This window comes from Tetrao urogallus (genome assembly GCF_951394365.1).
Source record: "Tetrao urogallus genome assembly, chromosome: 26".
Lineage (NCBI taxonomy): Eukaryota > Metazoa > Chordata > Aves > Galliformes > Phasianidae > Tetrao > Tetrao urogallus.
The window spans coordinates 1,340,775-1,360,749 of NC_136839.1; the positions used below are offsets into that span (position 1 = coordinate 1,340,775).

General features: G+C 54.3%; 1 protein-coding gene across 2 annotated transcripts; it reads left to right on the forward strand.

Moving 5' to 3' along the window:
• Positions 1-439: 439 nt before the first annotated feature.
• On the forward strand, positions 440-19,752 carry KPNB1 (karyopherin subunit beta 1; the record flags this gene model as incomplete). Of its 2 annotated transcripts, XM_079547014.1 has the most annotated exons (22): positions 455-494; positions 618-676; positions 2,084-2,266; positions 4,157-4,357; positions 5,574-5,726; positions 6,513-6,572; positions 6,907-6,996; positions 7,310-7,420; positions 8,807-8,908; positions 9,611-9,835; positions 10,319-10,510; positions 11,642-11,772; positions 12,584-12,731; positions 12,979-13,050; positions 14,331-14,475; positions 15,886-15,968; positions 16,505-16,612; positions 16,866-17,009; positions 17,107-17,212; positions 17,555-17,669; positions 18,206-18,367; positions 19,334-19,752. In XM_079547014.1, coding segments are annotated over 22 exons (2,631 nt in total). The 2 variants fall into 2 exon arrangements, with proteins under 2 accessions (XP_079403141.1, XP_079403140.1); XM_079547015.1 differs by lacking the exon at positions 19,334-19,752 and having other exon boundaries at positions 440-494; positions 18,206-18,371.
• Between the last annotated feature and the right edge of the window lie 223 nt (positions 19,753-19,975).

Sequence of the window (19,975 nt, forward strand, 5' to 3'; positions counted from 1 at the left end):
GGCACTTCCGGTCGGCGCCGCTCCGCGCGGATTCCCACCCCCCTCCGCGAGCCCCCCACGTGGCCGCCTCCCCCCGCTCAGCACCGCCGCAGCCGCCGCCGGGGCGCCCTTCGCGGCGTCGCCCAATCAGCGCGCGGCGCCGCCGGAAGCCCCACCTCCTCTCTTCCTCCCCGCGGCCCGCCAACGCCCTCCCCCCGGCGCCGAACGACCAATAGGAACGCGAGCCGCCTGCCGGCTCCCACCAATCGGCGCGTCGGCGCGGGGCGGCGGGCCGCGGCCGTGGTATCCCTCCGCCGCTCGGTGTGCGCGCGCGCACCGCTCCGCCCGCGCGGCCCTTTTTCTCCCTCCGCCGCCGCCGCCGCCTCCCGCAAAAACCGGAGCGCCGCCGCCCCCCCCGCCCCATCGCTCCCCTCCTCCCTTCCCTCCGCCGCTCCGGAGCCGCCACGCCGCCGCCATGGAGCTCATCACCATCCTGGAGAAGACGGTCTCGCCGGGTAAGGCCGCGCGGTTCGGGCCGTGCCGGGGGTGCGGCGCTCCCCGCTCCGTTCCCCTCCCCCCCCCCCCCCCGTTATCCTCCCCTCTTCGATTCCCGCTGACCGCCCCCCCTCCCCCCGCAGACCGCTCGGAGCTGGAAGCGGCGCAGAAGTTCCTGGAGCAGGCGGCGATCGAGAACCTGGTGAGTTCCGTCGGTTCCTCCCAGCCGCGCCGCCGCCATCGCGGCCCCCCACCCCCCCCTTCCACCTCCCCCATCCCCCTCCCCTCCCCCCCCCCCCGGTTCGGTTCCTCCCGCGCCCGCTCCTCTCGGCTCCAATGGCGGCGCTCCCGGCGGTGGCGGCGGCCAATGGGGGCGCGGCGGAGGGGAGCGGCCGGGCCACGTGCGGCCATCGCAGCGCCGGGGCCTTTCCGGGCGGGGCCGCGCGGTACCGAGGGTTGAAAATACGGCGATATCCGCCCATCCCGGAGCCGTGCGGCGAAGGGAGCGACGTGCGGCCATCCCGGTCATCCGGTGCTGCCGTTGCGTGGAGCTCCCGTTGTACTGGGGAGGGGAGCTGCGATCCTATAGAGCGGGGTTGCTTTGGGCTGAGCTGCGCCGGGGGTCCCGGCGTTGGGGGGCGTTGGGGTCGCAGCCGGAGCTCTGGGGCTGCCGTTTTTGCCCCCCTTCCCCGTGTTTTCCTGTGGGAATTGACCTTAAAGCTCTGTTAAAACACTCCAGAGGGGGGAAATGGAAAAGCTTTTGTGGAGCTGTAGGGTTTGAGGGCTGTTCCCTTAAAGGCAGCAGCAGCAACGTGTTCATTTCATCTCTGTTCCTCACCTTTAAGCCAGGCTCATCGTATGAGATATTCCACCCCCTAACGGGGGCAGCCCTCTATAGGGCTGTGCTCAGAGCTGGGACCCCTCAGATCCACCCCACTCCTCTCCCAGCCCCACAGCACTCCATCCTTCCTTGGGGAAGCATTCCCAAACCTCTCCTTTTGGAAGGCAGCGGGACAAAACCTCACAGAGTGCTGTGAAACATCGCATCTCCTCCTCCTGGAAACAAAGCTGACCCCTAAAAGCAGCAATTCCCGCTGCCCCTGGCTCTGTGTGCCCCTCGCATCCCATTGCAGGGAGCTGAGGGCTGTGCTGTGTGCAGCTGCATGGTGTTTATGTTTGGGGAAGCCAAGGCTTCTGGCTGTTGTGCAGCTGTGCTGCCTAGGAAGGTTTCCTTGGGGGTCAGAGCACGTCCTGCAGCCGGATCAGCACTCAGGTTTTGCTGCTGGGGGTTCTGCAGCATCAACCCGCTGCGTGCTTATGGGCTTTTGGTGCCACGGGAGCCAGGTGGTGCGGGTGCAGCAGCCCTCGCTTTGCCCACCTCCATCCCACGGGGAGGAGCGGAGCATCCATCGCCGTGCTGGCGTTTGGCCTTTGCCTCCAAGCAAGGGCACAAAATAACGCTGCTCCCCAGCGCTGGAGCCCTGCAGGTCGTTCAGGCGATGCTCGGCGCAGGGTTGAGCGGATGGAAGGCCATCGAAGCGCCGCCGTTCTGCGGGGTCCGGTGGGGTCGGGCCGGGGGTCTCAGCGCCTTCCTCTCCTCCTCCCGCAGCCAACCTTCCTGGTGGAACTGTCCAGAGTGCTGGCCAACCCCGGCAACAGCCAGGTGGCGCGGGTGGCGGCCGGCCTGCAGATCAAGAACTCTCTCACCTCCAAGGACCCCGACATCAAGGCTCAGTACCAGCAGCGATGGCTCGCCATCGACGCCAACGCCCGCAGGGAGGTCAAGAACTACGTGAGTCCTTCCTTTTTTTTTCCCCGTTTGGTTTTGAGCCCATTGCGTTCTCTCGGGTTTGACGCCCTCCTTGCGTTGTGCCCAAGGTTTCTGGCTGCTCCTTCCTTCTCAAGGCGGCAGCGCCGTCTCGCTGTGCTTCCGTGCTCTGCTGTCGTCTGTGGAAGCGTTGGGGTGAAAACCAGGCAGGTGTGAGGCTGCTGCTTTTCCATTTGCTTTATGCAAGTGCTCCTGCAGCCAAGTCTCTGAATGGCCGCTGCTGGAGCAGTGGGCACAGCTTCCCTGCTCAGTGGCTTCTGCTGGCTTTCTCCATCCAGGAGCAGCTTCAGCTGCCCTCCAGTCCCTTGTGAGCGCCTTTGAGCTGTGCTCTGTGTGAGCCTGTGTCTGCACAGGGCCTGGTGGACTTGGAGTTGGTGGGATGTGCTCATGAACAGGTCTGGAAAGGGCAAACCTCTCTATGGTACCATTTTTGCCCAGGGGCCAGGATCCACTCGGTGGGTAATGCAGAAGAATGGGGATGTTCAATGTGTCCCACAAGGGAACTTGATGCCAGGGGAGTGCAGTTAGCAAATCCCAAGCAGGGAGCAGCATCCTGCTGTCTGTGATGGCAGGGCTCTGCCTGAGGACCCCTGAGTTGGGGGTAAAACCCCAGGGCTGGCAGTGACACAGGTGGTGCCTGAGGTCTTTCACCTGATGGGAGCACAGGCGTGCAGGGCTGTGTGGCTCTGTGTGGAGCTGATGCAAGTTTTATGCTTCATATATTGGCTTTCTCTTAATAGAGGAATCTGAGTGTGTCTCTAGCAGGGTAAGGTCGGGTCATCAATGCAGCTTTGTGCACTGATGAAGGCAAAAGTGGAATCTTGGCTCCTGTTGGCAGTGTAAGCTGTGGTGTTGTGTCTCGAAGCTCACAGCGTTGGATGGCTGCTTTGGTGTCCAACTGAAGCAGAATCCTTTCTGTCCGATCCAGCTGACACGTTTGGTGCTTAACAGTTCCTCATGCTGGGTTTCTCCTCCAGCTCTGGGCTGCCCATTATTTCCATTGCTGCATTGAGTGCCCAATGGATGAGGGTTGATGTGGGGTCGGTGGGGTCCCCGTGAGGCTGTTTGGGGTCTGATGCCAAAGCCCTTCATCTGGGAGGGATTTGGGGAGAGGGGTTGTGAGTGGTTTGGGAGAAGCCGAGTAATGGGGAGGGATGGCATTTCTTGGTGAGTATTTGGGAAGGGGAGGGGTGTGCCTGGATGCTCTGAACGCAGCGCCCCTCCCTTGTTAATTCTGAGAAACGGTTACATAAGCATGCAAAGAAAAAAAAAAGGAAAGAAAGTCTTCTGATTGACTGCAGGTCATCAGAACAGAATGAAGTCGTTCCATTTCTTTTCGTCTTGATGTGAGCAGCCTGGAGTTCGGGGTGATTTCAGGGTGCAGTCGGTTCACTTTTGTAGCTCTGTTCCATGGCTGTGGGGGGGGAGGGGGGGGAGCTGCTGTGTGTGGATGTCAGTGGGGAAAAAGCTCCTCACTGTGAGAGTGGCGGGGTGCTGGAAGAGCTGCCCACAGATCTGGGTGCCCCATCCTGGAGGTGCGGAGGCCGGATGGGATGGGCTGTGGGCAGCCTGTGGTGTTGGATATGAGGTTGTGATGTGAGGGTTGGTGGCCCTGCTGTTGGCACAGGGCTTGGAGCTCCGTGATCCTCGAGGTCCCTTCCAAGCCAGGCTGTTGTGTGACGTGGCAGCGGTGCCACAGCCACCGCCTGCTTCCCGGAGGGGCAACCGTGGCCAGGTTGAGAGCTGAGATGAGCAGCTTTGAGGAAGGCTTTGTGACGTATCTGCAGTGCCACAAACCGAGCTGGGAGAGCGCAGTGCCCACGCAGACCCAAACCCTGCTTTGTGCCCCCCCAGGTCCTGCAGACGTTGGGCACAGAGACGTACCGACCCAGCTCCGCCTCGCAGTGCGTGGCCGGCATCGCCTGCGCCGAGATCCCCATGAACCAATGGCCTGAACTCATCCCCCAGCTGGTGGCCAACGTCACCAACCAGCACAGCACCGAGCACATGAAGGAGTCCACGCTGGAGGCCATCGGGTACATCTGCCAGGATATCGTGAGTACCCCGGAGTCAGAGCTGACCTCTGCTGTTCGTGGCGCCTCTGTGAGCCGCCCTGCACCCTTTCCTTTCCCTGCAGGATCTCCCTGCTGGCAGCAAACGCACACAAACGCTGTCTGAAGGAGCTGAGCTGCTTCTGCAGCACCAATTGGGGCCAGGGGGAAAGGTTTCAAGCTACGGCAGGGGAGATTCAGGCTGGACGTGAGGAAGTCGTGCTGCGTGATGTGGTTTAGTGCTGGTGATGGTGATGAGGAGACGGTTGGACTGGGTGATCTTATAGGTCGCTTCCAACCTTGTGATTCTATGATTCTGTGAAGTATTGCTTTTCAGAAAGGGTGGTCAGGCAGTGGAATGGATGCCCAGGGAGCCACTGACCCTGGAGGTGTTCGAGGAAAGGCTGGATGCTGTATTGAGGGATGTGGTTTGGTGGGAGCTGTTGATAACAGCTGAACAGTTGGACTGGATGAGCTTTGAGGTCTTTTCCAACCTTGGTGATTCTATGAATCCAGGGCTCCTCTCCTCTCTGTGTGCAGCTGTAGGGTGGGAGGGTGCTGGTGGGGAACCTTGCAGGTGAGTGGGGAGCTTTGGGTTCCTCCACGTGGCTGAGGAATGGCTGACCTCCTTCCTCTCATTGACAGCTCTCTTTATCCTCGTGGAAGGTTTTGATGCAGGAATGGGGATCTTTTGCTCTCTGGGGCTCCTCCTGGTTTTTGTCAGTATTACTGGCAGCATCACCAATAACACAGACTGCAAAAGCCCTGTGCTGTCGGAGCTCCTGCTGGAAAACAAAACTGGCTGCAGTGCTTTCGGTGCTGCTGAACGCTTGCAGTGTGGGGAGGCAGGAAGAGGAAAGCTGTTTGTGAGGCTGCAGGGGGCTGCTTTGCTCTCGAGCGTGTTTGGGTGTAGCCAAATCCATGGCCCTCTCCTGTGGCAGCAGGGCATGGAGGAGGAGGGATGGAAGCAGCACAGAGCTCTTCTGGGAGGGAAAGGGGGGCTGTGGGTGAAGTGAGGAGCAGCAGGAGGGATGGAGGGCAGGGTGGGGTGTGAGAGGGGGCTGGGGTCTCCCCTGTTTGCAGCCTGCTGCTCGCAGTGAACAGAAGCCGCCTTGGCTTTCGTGTCTTAGAGTTTCTGCTCATAGAATTCAAACTTGGGGCTGTGCTTTGAATTATGGAGGAAGCTGTTTAACTGATGCGACTGTCAATGGTGCTTTTAGGAACCAGAGCAACTTCAAGACAAATCCAACGAGATCCTGACAGCCATCATCCAGGGAATGAGAAAGGAAGAGCCCAGCAACAATGTGAAGCTAGCAGCTACTAACGCACTCCTGAACTCTTTGGAATTCACCAAAGCAAATTTCGACAAAGAGGTAAAAGGGGGGAATGGTAACAAAATGCAAGGACAGAATCCATGGTCTGTGATGAGAAATCATGCACCACGCTGAGTTTTGATGCATAACCCCATTGCCTCTGAGACTTGGATTCGTTTCCACGCAGCCAGGCTGTGATGCAGGAATGCTGTGGAAGTTATTTCAGAGATTGGCCAATGGAAAAAGAGGCGTTGCTGAGTTTTGGGGATGAATCTGACCTGACTTTGGGCTGTTAAATCTGCTTCCTAATCCAACTCTGCTCTGTAATGCTGCTGTTACCCGCTTGGATCAGCGCTTTCTTTCGAGCTGCATGGCAGCAATCCAGCGTGCGCTGCCTCTGGGGATGGCTGGGGGGGGGGAAGGCCTGCAAGCCTTCCAAACAGGGGCATCCACTGTGGGGTGATTCTTTTCTTCCCTTTCTTTGGATGAGGGATGGACCTTAGGACCCTACCGGGGCTGTATGGGAAGATGGAATGAAGATTGAACCTTCAGCTTAGGAAATCTTTTAGTGGAAACCTTTCCCAGGCTCAGTCCTGCAGATGGGGATCAGCTTCACAAAACTGTCTGCTGGGCTTTTGTGTGTTGGGCAGCCGGCTCAGCACCGCTCACAGTGGATCTTTGGGGAAGAAGGGCTTCCCAGTCCTGCACTGAATGCTGACCTGGACATCTGTAGAAGCGTTGTATGAGGGATGGTGGTGATCCAGGCTCCAAAATGCATTCTCCAAGGGAAGGCTTGCAAAGTTTTCAGAGCTTTCGCCATCTAACATTCTTTCCTTTCTTCTTCAGTCTGAAAGGCACTTTATTATGCAAGTAGTCTGTGAAGCAACGCAGTGTCCAGATACGAGGGTGAGTGGAAACTGAAGGGATGCGGTGGTGGTTGGGAAGGGCTCTGATTTTTGTCACTGTTCCACCCTTGGGAGGCTGAACAGAACTGGTGGCATCGTTAACCAGCAGCAAGTGAGAGTGGGCTGCCAAAAAGTGGATGGCTCTGCAAGCTGTCCAGTGTTAGGAGCAGTCAGCTGCTGAGGGGATTGAAGCTGCAGAGAGTAAATGGAACAGGAATGGAGTAAATGGAGCGGGTGGAAGGGCTGGGATGCTGGGCCTGGGGGGCCAGAGCTGCATTTGTTTCTCTGGGGGCTGTGCTCAATGTCCCACCTTGGGTCCCTGCTGTGCCCTGCAGGTACGAGTGGCTGCCTTACAGAACCTGGTGAAGATCATGTCCCTTTATTACCAGTACATGGAGACGTACATGGGTCCTGCACTTTTTGCTGTGAGTACTGGCACTTGTACAGAAGCACCTGAACTCCACCTGCGCTGCTTTGTCTTCGTCTGGGAGGAAATATTTGCTTACGTCCTTGCTTTGTTTTTCTCTGGCTGTGTTCGTGTGCTGCCAAAGCCCCAATGCTGAGACCCCCAAGCGTGGGGCAGCACAGGCTGCTGGGTTTGCTCAGCAGCCCTGCCTGGGTAGCTGATGGCAGGAGCTGCTGTGGCAGCTGATTTCAGGTGATCTGGGCTGTGTGTTGGAGGAGAAATCGCACGTAAAAACCTTCTTCTCTCCCCTCCTCTCTTTCTTGTTCCTCAAGATAACTATTGAAGCGATGAAAAGTGACATAGATGAGGTGGCTCTACAGGGCATCGAGTTCTGGTCAAATGTGTGTGATGAGGAGATGGATCTGGCTATCGAGGCGTCAGAGGTGAGCTTGCAGACATCTGTGCTGTTGTCCTTGGGAGCGCTGCAGTCGTGATTTACCCACATCTGGAAGTCCTGCTGTTCTCTGTAGCTCCTGCTACTGAATGAGGAGCCCCCCGAGCTCCTCGTGTGCAGCCCTGGTCTGTGATGAGACATCATGCACCACTCTGATGCTCCGTGATGCATGACTGATAGAAGCTGAGACCTGGGGCTGCACGGAGCCCACGAGGCACGTTGGCTCTGCAGAGAGCAGCTTGGCTTTGAGCTGCTGGTTTGATTCTCCCCCAGCACTCAGCTGGGATGGATTTGTTCTGCTGCTGAAGGTAAATGTGAAGCTTGGAGTTCAAGTCGCACAGGGGCCGCTGACCGTAACCCCCTTCCATAACTCCTTGCTTTCAGTGCAGCTCGAATGCAACCTGTCCTGCTTCCCAGATCAGATGAGGACGTGCTGCCCTTTTTAACCAACCAAAAGGTTTCCCTGCCAACCTGGCTGGGAATCAGAGCAACTTGAGATAAAGATTTCCTGACAGCTTTGATGAGAATGCGCTGAGACAGAGAGGTTTCCTGAAGATGGCACATGGCAGCTACCTGATTTCTCTGTAGCAATCCAGAGTCGAGTTGAGCTCCTGTAAGGTTCACCTGAACGCACACGAAGCCTCTATAGCAGCACTGGGAAATTCCCATTGCCCTGAATTTCTTGGAGCTGTTGCTTTGTGAAGGTGGCATCTGGAGCTGCTGCAGTGCGTTCTGTGTTGGAGGGAGAGCGTTTCTGGGTTTCCCCACTGCCTGCTGGGCTCTGCGTTTATGGGCTCCGTTCCTGGGCTCTGTTAAAGGCACGGCAGCGTTGTCCTGTTGTGAGGTGGAAAAGATGGACTGCATTCTGTATAATACGTGATTCCTGAGTTAAGCACATAATAATGGGATGGAAGGGATGATTCCCCTCTGCGGTGGACGGGCTGGGGGTGGATTTGGGGTGCTGCTCCCCGTGCAGATGCCGTTTGCGTGAATTAGTGGCACAGATCAATAAGAGCTTAAACTTCGGAGGCCTCCAGATGAATCATATCCATCTTTAAAAGCAGCTAAATATACATTTGTGTTGCCTGCCCAAAATAGCAAGGATAAAAGGACAGTCAGCGTGAAGGTTCAGCTAGTGTGCAGAAGGACCTCTTGCTTTTCCTGCTTGGGGTCACTTGTTAACGATACATAACTGAAAGTATTTCTGTCTGTGCCTTGTGAGGAGAGGCCCTTTGTGTGCGTGGAATGGCACTGGGTGCAGTGCAGGGTGTCCTTGAGGTTCCTGCATGCTGCGGTGCTGGGAAGCAGGGGGGGAAGCGTGCAGAAGTGAGCCTGTATCTGCTGGCTGAGGGTTGTGCTCTGTGCTTCCTTGCAGGCAGCAGAGCAGGGGAGGCCTCCGGAGCACACGAGCAAATTTTATGCTAAGGGAGCCCTGCAGTATTTGGTCCCGATTCTGACGCAGACGTTAACGAAACAGGTGAGTTGCCAAAGGCCTGCTGTGTATCCAGAGGGGGGGAAAGGAAAAGAAAGCAAGCAACCAACAGAATAAAAGCACCGCTGTGTTCAGTTCTGCGCCGGGGGACAGCAGTGCTGCTCCTGCACCAGCAGTCAGCAGCACGGCTGTGTTTGTGGGCTCTGAAGAGGTTCCTGTCATTCCCTGTGTTCCTCCTGAGTAAAACAAGCATTCAGTCTGCATCAGTGGAGATTCAGCGTCTGATTCCTGAGCTCTGCATCCCCAGCTCTGAGGTCCCTGTTTGTTTATGAGGTGCTGAGGGCTGCTTGTTTGCACTCTGTTCCACGGCCTGATACACATTAATGGAGTCACTTGCTGCAGCAGGCCTAATCATGAAATAAACCCGTTAATTAAGCTGTACAGGACGGAGTTTTGGCTCACTGTGATGGAACAGGGAAGTGCTGTGAAAATGTTCTCAGTGAAAGCAGTTTCCCTGTTTCTCTGTTACCATCTGCTGGGGTGCAGAGGGTTGCATTGCAGAAGGGTTACATTGAAATTGAGGGTTAAAACAGGAAGGAGAAAGCACGTAACCTGGGCTGCCTCTCACTTCCAGACCTGAGTCGGCCCCTCAATGTGACACCTGGCAACAGAGCAGTGCTGCCTGCATTGCCTGTGAGTGGGGAGGGATGTTTTTGCCCAGGCTGATGGTTGCTGTCCTCCTCCTAGGATGAAAATGATGACGATGATGACTGGAACCCCTGTAAAGCAGCAGGAGTCTGCCTCATGCTCCTGGCCACCTGCTGTGAAGATGACATCGTTCCTCACGTGCTGCCCTTCATTAAGGAACACATCAAAAATCCAGACTGGCGATACAGAGATGCAGCTGTGATGGCTTTTGGGTGCATTTTGGAAGGACCAGAGCCTAACCAGCTCAAACCACTAGTTATACAGGTGAGATTGCGGGGCTTGTGAGCAAAACCTTTCATGTGTTTGAAGGAGGATTCGTGTTTTGTGTTGTTCTTAGTCTGGGAAGATGCTGAAGGCTGGCTGCTTTACGTATCATAGAGTGGCCTGGGTTGAAAAGGCCCACGATGCTCATCTGGTTGCAGCCCCATTGCTCTGTGCAGGGTCACCAACCACCAGCCCAGGCTGCCCAGAGCCACATCCAGCCTGGAACAGCACCGTGTTTGAGGAAGGTGTGGATGATAGCAGGGCAGGAGTTGGGTTACACAGCTCAGGCTTGCAGGTTCTCAGCTCTTATCACTGGGAAACAACTTCCAGGTATCACAACGCTGGTCTCCCTGGATCTAGGTGATCTTCCCTGCTGCCCCAGGCTCAAGTCAGCCAGCCCTCAGATAACATTAAAACTAGAACCAGTGACCAATTCCTGTTCCCATGCGCTCACACCTTTCCCCTGACTGAATTCTCTCGCAGGCGATGCCGACTTTGATAGAGCTGATGAAGGATCCCAGCGTTGTGGTTCGAGACACGGCAGCCTGGACCGTGGGCAGGATCTGTGAGATGCTCCCTGAGGCAGCCATCAATGACATTTACCTGGCCCCGCTGCTGCAGTGTCTGATCGAGGGCCTGAGCGCTGAGCCCCGGGTGGCCTCCAACGTGTGCTGGGTAAGGCAGAGCTTTGCTTTTGCTGCTCAGGAGTTTCTGTGAGCGAAGGGAAGCAGCTGATGCTGGTGTGCAGGCTCACAGGTTGATGCCTGCACGTGGCTGGCAGAGATGGCTGTTGACTTGGGCAGGCAGCAAACAGCTCTTGTGGTCGCCTCCAGCCTGTTGTGTGGCTCTGATAGGCAAAACAAGGGAAGAAAAGTATTTTTCAAGTAGAAAAGTTGTGATATTAGCAAGTGTAAAACTGCCTGAAGCTTGAAAGTGCTGTGGAAGTTGTCTCTACGCACCATTAACGTGGCACGACTGAATTCCAGACATGCTGGGCCTTAGTGTTTGCTTGGGACAGCTGAATTGCCCCTTCATTCTTAGGGGAATACGAACTCCCTTGCTTCCCATCACCTAAGCTCACATCAGAAGCAGTTTCAGAACTGATTTGAGCAGCATGAAGTTTTCTCCTCCCTGGGGTGAATTTGCCAACTTCAGCTGCGTCGTCTTGGTGGGTCTGCGCTACCGAATGGCATCGCTGTCCTCCCCCCTCAAAGAGGAAGAGTCCCTGCTTTCAGTAGGAATTGAGCTGCAGGTGGGCACCTGCACGTCAGAACAGCCCTCAGAACTGCTAGGAGCTGCTCTCCTGGTGTTACAGAGGTTTGAAGGCTTCAGGTCAGCATGGGAACTTCTCCCTGCCCTGCTGCTCCTGGCAGAAATCCGCGTAGCTGTGGCTGTTATTGGGAAGATGGTGGTCACTGTCTTTAGGTGGCAGCGACAACGAGGGGTCTTTCAGCCTTTTCTCATCCCCCCCATCTCAGAGCTGTTACCTGCAGCCTTTTCTAAGCTGGGATTTCAACTCGTGATGAGAGCAGCTCCTGTCTGTGTGCCCAGCACCCACAGCTCAGCCAATCTGCCTCTGTTGGGTCGCTGGGACCAGCAGCAGCATGCAGGCTGTGTGTGTGACTTCCTGTTACGTTTCACATCTCCCACATCCTCACCACTCCTGCACCAAAGCTGAGGATCCTGAACAACGATGGGCTCACAGGGGAGCTAGCCCTTAGAAATTAGCCCTGCACCCCGTTTGGCTGGGATGTTTCTGGATGTGTGAAGTCATGGGGTAACAGGAATGGTTGTTCTGTGTTGCAGGCCTTCACGAGTCTTGCTGAAGCTGCCTATGAGGCTGCAGATGTAGCTGACGATCAGGAAGAACCAGCAACCTACTGCTTATCCTCTTCATTTGAGCTTATAGTTCAGAAACTTCTGGAGACCACAGATAGGTAACGTTCACCCAGCTGGCCTGAGTACTCAGAGATGCCTTTTTGTTGGGCTTTTCTACCCCTTCTCCTTAAGGCTTTGGTCTTCCTTCTGTTGCAGCGTAGATCTGGATGATGCTTTGTAAGAACTGGGCTTTCTGGCATGGTGTCTTATTCCAAACGAAGCTGAAATATAAATAGACAAAGCAAAATGTTTTCTCAATTCTGCAGATGCAAAAGTAAGGCTCGTGCTGAAGCCCTGTTCTGCTTTTAAGGTCACGTCAAGGATTTTGACAGCTCTGCAGTTCAGCTTTTGGGTCAGTTTCGATCCCTTTGCAGGTGAAGCTCTTCAATGGGTTCCTGTCCGAGCAGTTTGGGGTCTGAGCTGGCTGTGTATCTCCTTCAGTTCCACCCAGCAGTGTGGGGTCTGCCTCGGGGCTCTGAGATCCATCTCAGCACAGATCTCAGCTGCCTCTGTTTCCAGCTGCTCTCCCTCCCTGGTGGCTCTGAGGGATGCTGGCAGCTTCCATGGGCGCCGCTCGCATCCTGACACCATTCCTTCCCAGGCAGGGTCACAGCTGTGTGGCTTTGAGTTGTTTGCTGGACTCGCTGTCTGTCTGAAGATATTTGCAAGTCGTAATTAATAGCAAATTAACAAAAAAAAAAAAGCTCCAGTAACGGCTCTGCAAATCTCACTTTGAAATCTTGCAATAGAGGGAGGCTCATTGCAGCACTGAAATTTAAGCTCTTTCCAATCTACTAAGAATAATTTAAAAAAAACAGTGTTTCTAAGCATGCTGGGAGCTGCAAATAAATACATTTCCTTCTGTTCCAGGCCTGATGGACACCAGAACAACTTGAGGAGCTCTGCATACGAAGCTCTGATGGAAATAGTGAAGAACAGTGCCAAGGACTGTTACCCTGCTGTCCAGAAGACAACGTTGGTCATCATGGAGCGGCTTCAGCAAGTGCTGCAGATGGAGGTGGGGGGCCGGGGGGCTTTGAGCCCTGGTGTGGCTGTTGCTGGCTGTGTGTCTCCTGGCATCACGGGTTCTGGGTTCTTAGGGGCAGGCTGGGGGCAGGAAGTGCCTCTCTCATCTCAAATTGGAAAGAGCAGGCATTGAAAAATGGATTTCCTGCCATTCGTGCTGCTGCTGAGATCTGCTGGGTTTGCGTGGACCATGAGGGCAGCATTCTATATTTGGGGTTCTGTTCTTTTTTTCCTTTCAGTCTCATATCCAGAGCACTTCAGACAGAATCCAGTTCAATGATCTTCAGTCTCTTCTCTGCGCCACTCTCCAGGTGAGTGCACGAAGCTCCTGCTTTGTGGCTGTGGGGAGGAGGTTTGGGGGGGGTTGGAGGTTGGCTCCTGCATTGGCTTCGGGGTGAACAAATTGCTCTGCTTGGCACCAGCAAAAAGCTCTGCAACAGATTTAATTTGTTCATCTGCCTCTTGTGGTTGGTGTTCTTATTTCAAACGGCGCTAATTAAAATGCACTGAGTGTCCTTGAAATTAAACATCTGGTAATGAACACCCACGTGGCTCGGAGCGCCGGCACACTTCAGCTCCTCTCCTCTTCTTACCAAGTGCATTGAGCACAGCCACCCTTCTCCCCAAATCTTCACCAGATCGTCCTGCTGAAGCACAGGGTGCCCAGGGTTGGAGCTTTGCTGTTGAGCACTGCAGGAAGGTGGGGTGGAGTGGGAGCCCTTTGCCTATGGAGCCTTTTCTTTTGGCACCTCTTGTGCCCCTGCTTCCTTCTGGAGGTCGCACGTGTGGAATCGACCTGCTGGCTTTAATTTGCAAACAGTTTTCTTCGTTATCACAGCAGCTGAGCCCCGAGATGCTTAATGCCACGCAGCAGAAATGAACAGGAATAAAACACTGTCCTGCTGCCTGGTTTTTCCAACAGGAGAAATAGTTACAAACGTCCACCAGGAGGGAGGAGAAACTGATAATAATGGAGAGCAGTGGGGAAAACTGAGGCCTGCTGTTGGAACTGCCCGACTCAGTGCCTTTGATTTTTCCTGATAGAGCTGCTCTGGTCTTGAGATGAATGCTTTGCTCTGCGCTGTTTGTAGGTGAGGTTGCTTTTTGCTCACCCCAGAGGCGTTCAGCTGCCAAAGATGTGCTGTGCCTTGGATTAACAACCAGCATCTCTGAAATGTATTTGTGTGGTGCAGAAGCAGAGCTTCCATGCCACCTGTGATGGGCAGCAGGACATCGTTGTGGCATTGCTGTGATTTGAGAGGGGCTTTTTTTATCTTTTAATGCAGGCCCAAATTTGGGCTGGCCAGCTTACAAAAGGCAACCTGCAGAACAGCCTATGCAGCAGGAACAGTAAATTCAGCTTGTTCTGTAGCTGGGAAACGGAGAGCAGCTCAAAACGGACGGGACTTTGCTCTCACACTGACAAAGCATATTCCTGCAGCAGCAGAATTCCAACAGCAGCTTTGCTTTCAGCAGCTCAGCACGCTCCGAAGCGTTGAGGGAGGTGGAGGCGGAATTCAGCTGGGCGTGCGTGGAAGCACTGATGGTCTCTTTCTCTCTCTCTCTCTCTCTTCCCCTTTCCTGCTTTTAGAACGTCCTGCGGAAGGTGCAGCACCAGGATGCCCTGCAGATCTCAGACGTGGTGATGGCATCTCTGCTGAGGATGTTCCAGAGCACGGCGGGTTCAGGGGGTGTGCAGGAGGATGCCCTGATGGCGGTCAGCACCCTGGTGGAAGGTTGGTGCTGGGCTTGGGCAGCAGGGCTGGCTGCTCCCTGCTCTCGTTGACCCTGCAGAGCCCAACAAACCCCCCTGCTCAGTTCCTGCTTTTCCTCAAGGTGTGCTTTTGACAGCGCAGCATCTGTCACCGAAGCCCTGAGTCTGCTGGATTATTCTGGGCTGTGTTTCTTGAATGAATAGCTCGTTTTCTGTTAATAACGTGGTTACAATGCAAATTCTGCCAGGAGAAAGGAGGAGTTGTGCTGTGTGCAGTGCTGAGCATAATGGGAACCTGCTGCCTTCCAGGGCTGAGCTTATCTGAGTGATTCACGCTCTGCTGCTGCTGCTGCCTGAGCCCCGTTGCTGCTTTGGGATGTTTTCTCAATGGTCCATTTGAAGTCATTGTTCTCGTTTCAAAGAAATCACAGTGGTGATGGTCAGCATTACAGTGAGTCAGAGGTGGTGACATGGAATAAAATGGGGTTGTGGCAGCCTGGGCAGCGTGAGCTGATGTTCAGAAGTTGTGCTGGAGCTCGGAGGGGATTGCAGCACTGTGTGGAAGCAGAGGAGCTGCTGAAAGCCTGGATGTGCCCACACTGCCTGCGGCTTCTCCAGGAAAAGCCACTGCCTGTTGCAGTGGGAACACGGGGCAGCCTGCAGGCACAGCAGTGCTGGGTTTGTAATGCAGGAGCTGCTGCTTCCCCGTGCTGCAGGCAGCAGGTCTGTGCCCTCAGCCCTCTGCAGAGCCTGCTGCTGGGTTTGCCTGAGGCTCTGGGAAGCGAATGGGGAAGATTCAGAGGGAGCAGTGCTGACTGAGCAAGGGGCAGAAAGGAAACCTGTCCTCCTGAGCCACGGAGCTTTTTGCTTTGGGCAGATACAGCTGTGTGATCCTAGCGGCACAGTGGTGTGGGGAAGGTAGGAGTTGGAGGAGAGAAAGAGCGGGGCTTTGAGGCGTGAAGGAAAGGTTTGCCTTGAGTTCTTGAATCTTGCTGGAAGACAAACATCCTAAGGAAGGCGCTGTGTGAACCGGGCAGCTGTGAATGAAGAGGTGGAGCACCTGTCTCCAAAAGAAAGGCATTGCAGCTATAGCAGAGCGGTGCGGGGAGGCTCAGAGCTTTTGGCTGATGCAGAGCTCCGCAGGGTCTGTTGGGCAGGGAGCACTCAGTGTCCTTCTGAGTGTGGGGAAGGGGCTGGTTGTCTTCAGAAGCCCTGAAGGACAGAGTTCTTGGAATCATTGTAGTCCCTGTGTAGGAGCTTCAGCAGCGTTCAGCTTTTGTGTCGTGGCTGCTGGAGATTTGCTGTGCTCCTGTGCACAGTGCAGGCCCTCGTTTTAGGTGGAGGATAACAGTGGGTTTCTGTTCTGTTGTGTTCCATCAAATGCATGGCAGGTCGGGGTTCTTCTCTCTAACAAGAATGTTTTTCCATGCAGTCTTAGGTGGAGAGTTCCTGAAGTACATGGATGCCTTCAAACCGTTCCTTGGCATTGGACTGAAGAACTATGCTGAATACCAGGTAGAGTCAAAGCAGGGCTGCCCTGCGCTTGCAGTCTCCCAATCTGCTCTCAGGTGCTGAGTTCAGCATCTGTAAAGCATCACAGCTCTTGGTGGTGAAGTGCAAACGGAGTCCTGTGGATTTCTCTCTAATTACTGGCCTCGCACGCAGATTTAGGCTCTCTTAATTCAGCTGAAGGCCTCCGTTGACTTTACGCCTGCATTTTGGCAGTGGTGGCACAGGAGTTGCTCTTGATGGGGGGAAGCGGTTGCTGCCAGCTGTGAACTTCCAGCAGAAGCTGGGCAGCATCGGTTCACATTGCTGGCACTGGGGCCTCCTGCCCTCCCCGCTGGCGATGCGTGCTCAGCTCCTCACAGCTCGATGTAAAAGGCTAATAAAATTAAAAGAGGCTCATCAGCCGTTAGGAGGGTTGTTACTGTCGGTGACACAGAGTGTCACCACTGCTCAGAGCTTTAATTTAATGAGCTGGCGCCGTGAGGACGGAGAGTGGAAGCCTGACTCAGCGGTGGGTGTCTGACTTGCTGTTCTATTTGCAGGTCTGTCTGGCTGCAGTGGGCCTGGTTGGCGACTTATGCAGAGCCCTGCAATCCAACATCTTGCCTTTCTGTGACGAGGTTATGCAGCTGCTCTTGGAGAACTTGGGGGTGAGTGTTTACCTCCTCATTAGTGGTTAGTAACAGTTGGCTTGCACGCTGAGGAAAAAGTGGGAGGTGGGAGAAGCTGAAGTGCTAGGCGTGCTCTGAAGATCTCGTGTTTGACAACTGTGTCACTCAGAGCTTGAATGGGATCCAACTGTGTCGAGGATAAGGATTTGCCTCTCCAGAGAAGGTCGTGCTTCATTAGCTCCTCCGATTAGGGAGGCGCAGCCGAACGTAACGGTGCTGAAATCTGTTCCAGAATGAAAACGTTCACAGGTCTGTGAAGCCACAGATCCTCTCTGTGTTCGGAGACATCGCCCTCGCCATCGGAGGAGAGTTCAAGAAGTACCTGGATGTTGTGCTCAACACCCTCCAGCAGGCTTCCCAGGCCCAGGTGGACAAGGTGAGGCGGCTGCGCGCTCTGCGGGTGGTGGAACTCATAGGTGAGTGAGCAGTGGGTGCTGAGGGCGCTGCTGACACGGTGCTCTCCTGCCTTCCAGTCCGACTACGATATGGTGGATTACCTGAATGAGCTGAGGGAGGGCTGCCTGGAAGCTTACACGGGCATCATTCAGGGATTGAAGGGAGACCAAGAAAACGTGCACCGTGAGTCCCAGTGGTGGCTGCTTTATTTTGTGGGCGCGTGGAATGATGGAGGGAGGTGGGAGAGCCTGCTTGGACGGGGCTCCTGTTGCAGTAGTTGTCACAGCCATGGGCACAGCCTTGTTAATTCACTGCTGTGTGGCAGAGAGCGCTCGGTTCCTGTGTAGGGAATGAGCTTGGAGCCCTTCTTTGTGGTGGTTCTTCCTCCTTTGGCATTTTGTGCTCCTTCCCTGGCTGATGGCTCGGGGTTTGGCTGTCCAGGAGCACACAGGAAGGCCTTGCGAGAGGCAGAAGTTAAACACGAGCTGTGTTTCACCCTGTTGTAACGAGGCCCTTTTCTTTCAGCGGATGTGATGCTGGTGCAGCCCAGAGTAGAATTTATTCTGTCTTACATTGACCACATTGCTGGAGATGAGGATCATACGGACGTAGTAGTGGCGTGTTCTGCTGGACTGATAGGGTGAGCATCCTGATCCTGCGTGGACACTGACAGCGTGTTTGTGAGACAGAATTCTGTGCATCAGATGCATCTGAAGCTGCATTGTTATGGCTGAAGTGTTTTGTCACCGGTTCTGGGTCTTTCAGTTTGAAAAGGTGTAAAGCAGGCAGCATAAACGAGGTCCTTAATTGGGAGGGTGAGAAGCAGCAGTAGTGACGAGCGGTGCGTGCTGCAGAAGTTCAGATGTAGGATCTGTCAGGGATGAGCTGCCTTTAAAAGCAAAGCACCCAAAAACCCTCGGGTGTGGAGCAGCTCAGGGCTGAATTTAGGTGGAATGGAAGCATGGAGGAGATCAGTGTTGGGATGGGAGGTTGAATGTCTCCATTTAGCCACAGTTAAGAGGAGGAAGGAGGAGGTCCTCAGCAAGGAGCGACCTGTGCAGCCTTTCCTAAAGGCCCTGAGCTGTGAGCCAGGTTTCTTCCAGCTCACGAGAGCTGATCAGAGCAGTGTTGGCACACTTGTGGTGCTCAGCCTCAAAGCCTCTCTTGCTTCTTCAGGGATTTGTGTACAGCGTTTGGGAAAGATGTACTGAAATTAGTAGAAGCTAGACCCATGATACATGAACTGCTAACTGAAGGGAGAAGATCCAAGACGAACAAAACGAAAACCCTCGCTACCTGGGCGACTAAAGAACTGAGAAAACTGAAGAATCAAGCTTGGTAAGGGCAACACCCCCCTTCCTTTTCATGTTGCATAATCACAAAATTGGCTGGACTCCTGAGCCTGAATGAGATGCTGCTTCAAAGCCTTGTTCTCGGGAAGGTTGCTGTTCATTTATTGCCCTGTGAACAAACCCCGTCTGGGATCTTGGCACAGCGGGAGCGAATGCAAGCAGGAAAATGGTGAACTGAAGTTGGGAGGAGAGCAGCCGCAGGCTTGAGGGCTCCTTGGGTTGTGAGATGCATCCTGGCTGAGCTGCAGCAGCCCCAGAGGTGGCAGATGAGCTCTGTGAGCTCTGCAGCGCTGCTGAGCGCCTTCAGAAGGAGCGGGTTGTTACTGCATTACTGCAGTACATTGGGGCTGCATTACAGCTGTTGAGTCGTTTGCTTTGTGCCTGCGCTCTGTGCAGCTCTGCTGGAACGGCTGCGTTCAAGAGGCGCCTGGCTGAGGAGCTGCAAGATGTGGTTTAGTGCTGGTGGTACTGATAGGAACGGGACGGGGGTTGGGCTGGGTGATCTTGCAGGTCGTTTCCAACCGTGTGATTCTGTGATTCTGTGATTGTGTGATTGTGTGATTGTGTGATTGTGTGATTGTGTGATTGTGTGATTGTGTGATTGTGTGATTGTGTGATTGTGTGATTGTGTGATTGTGTGATTCTGTGATTCTGTGATTCTGTGATTCTGTGATTCTGTGATTCTGTGATTCTGTGATTCTGTGATTCTGTGATTCTGTGATTCTGTGATTCTGTGATTCTGTGATTCTGTGATTCTGTGATTCTGTGATTCTGTGATTCTGTGATTCTGTGATTCTGTGATTCTGTGATTCTGTGATTCTGTGATTCTGTGATTCTGTGATTCTGTGATTCTGTGATTCTGTGATTCTGTGATTCTGTGGTGTCTTGTTGGCCTGGATGCAGACTTGGAACACGTTTGGTCCGATTCTCAATGGCACTTTTCTGCTTGCAGATCTGTTACTGCTGGGATGACACCTGAGACCCCCACTGGAAATCTCCAATCTTTTGAAGAAAAAAAAAAAAGAAGAAAAAAAAAAAAGAAGAAGAAAAAAAAAAAAAAAACAAAAACGAAAACGAAACAAAACCAACCAACAAAAAAAGCCCGACAACCCGGAAGTGAGGAGTGTGCACGGATGCTGAATGTTTGGGAATGAGAGGATGATGAGTGAGTGAGGCTTGAAAGCAAACCACGTGCAGAATCCCGCCACGGCAGCGGCGCTGCTCGCGAGCTGAGCACTGACTCGCATCCGAAGCCTCGGCCTCCTCGCTCGTCTTCTTGCAGTGGGAGCCCCGGGCTCTGCTCGGCGATGGCAGCCCCTTCTGACAGCGTGGGGTCGGCGTCCCTGGGCTGCTGAGCAGAGAGGAAAAGAGAGAGGAGAAAGAGATGGGAGCCAACCTCCGCCCGCGGTAAAACCTCGGCCGCGCGATGCTGTCGGCGCACGGGATGCGAGGAGAGGGGTGAAGGATTTTTTGGGGTCTAAGAGTGAGTGTGTGTGAGTGAGGCGGTGTCTCCACGTTTCTCGACTTCGAGTCATTGCAATTGATCTCTTTTTTTTTTTTTTTTTTTTTTTTTCCCAGAAAGAAAAAGAAACTA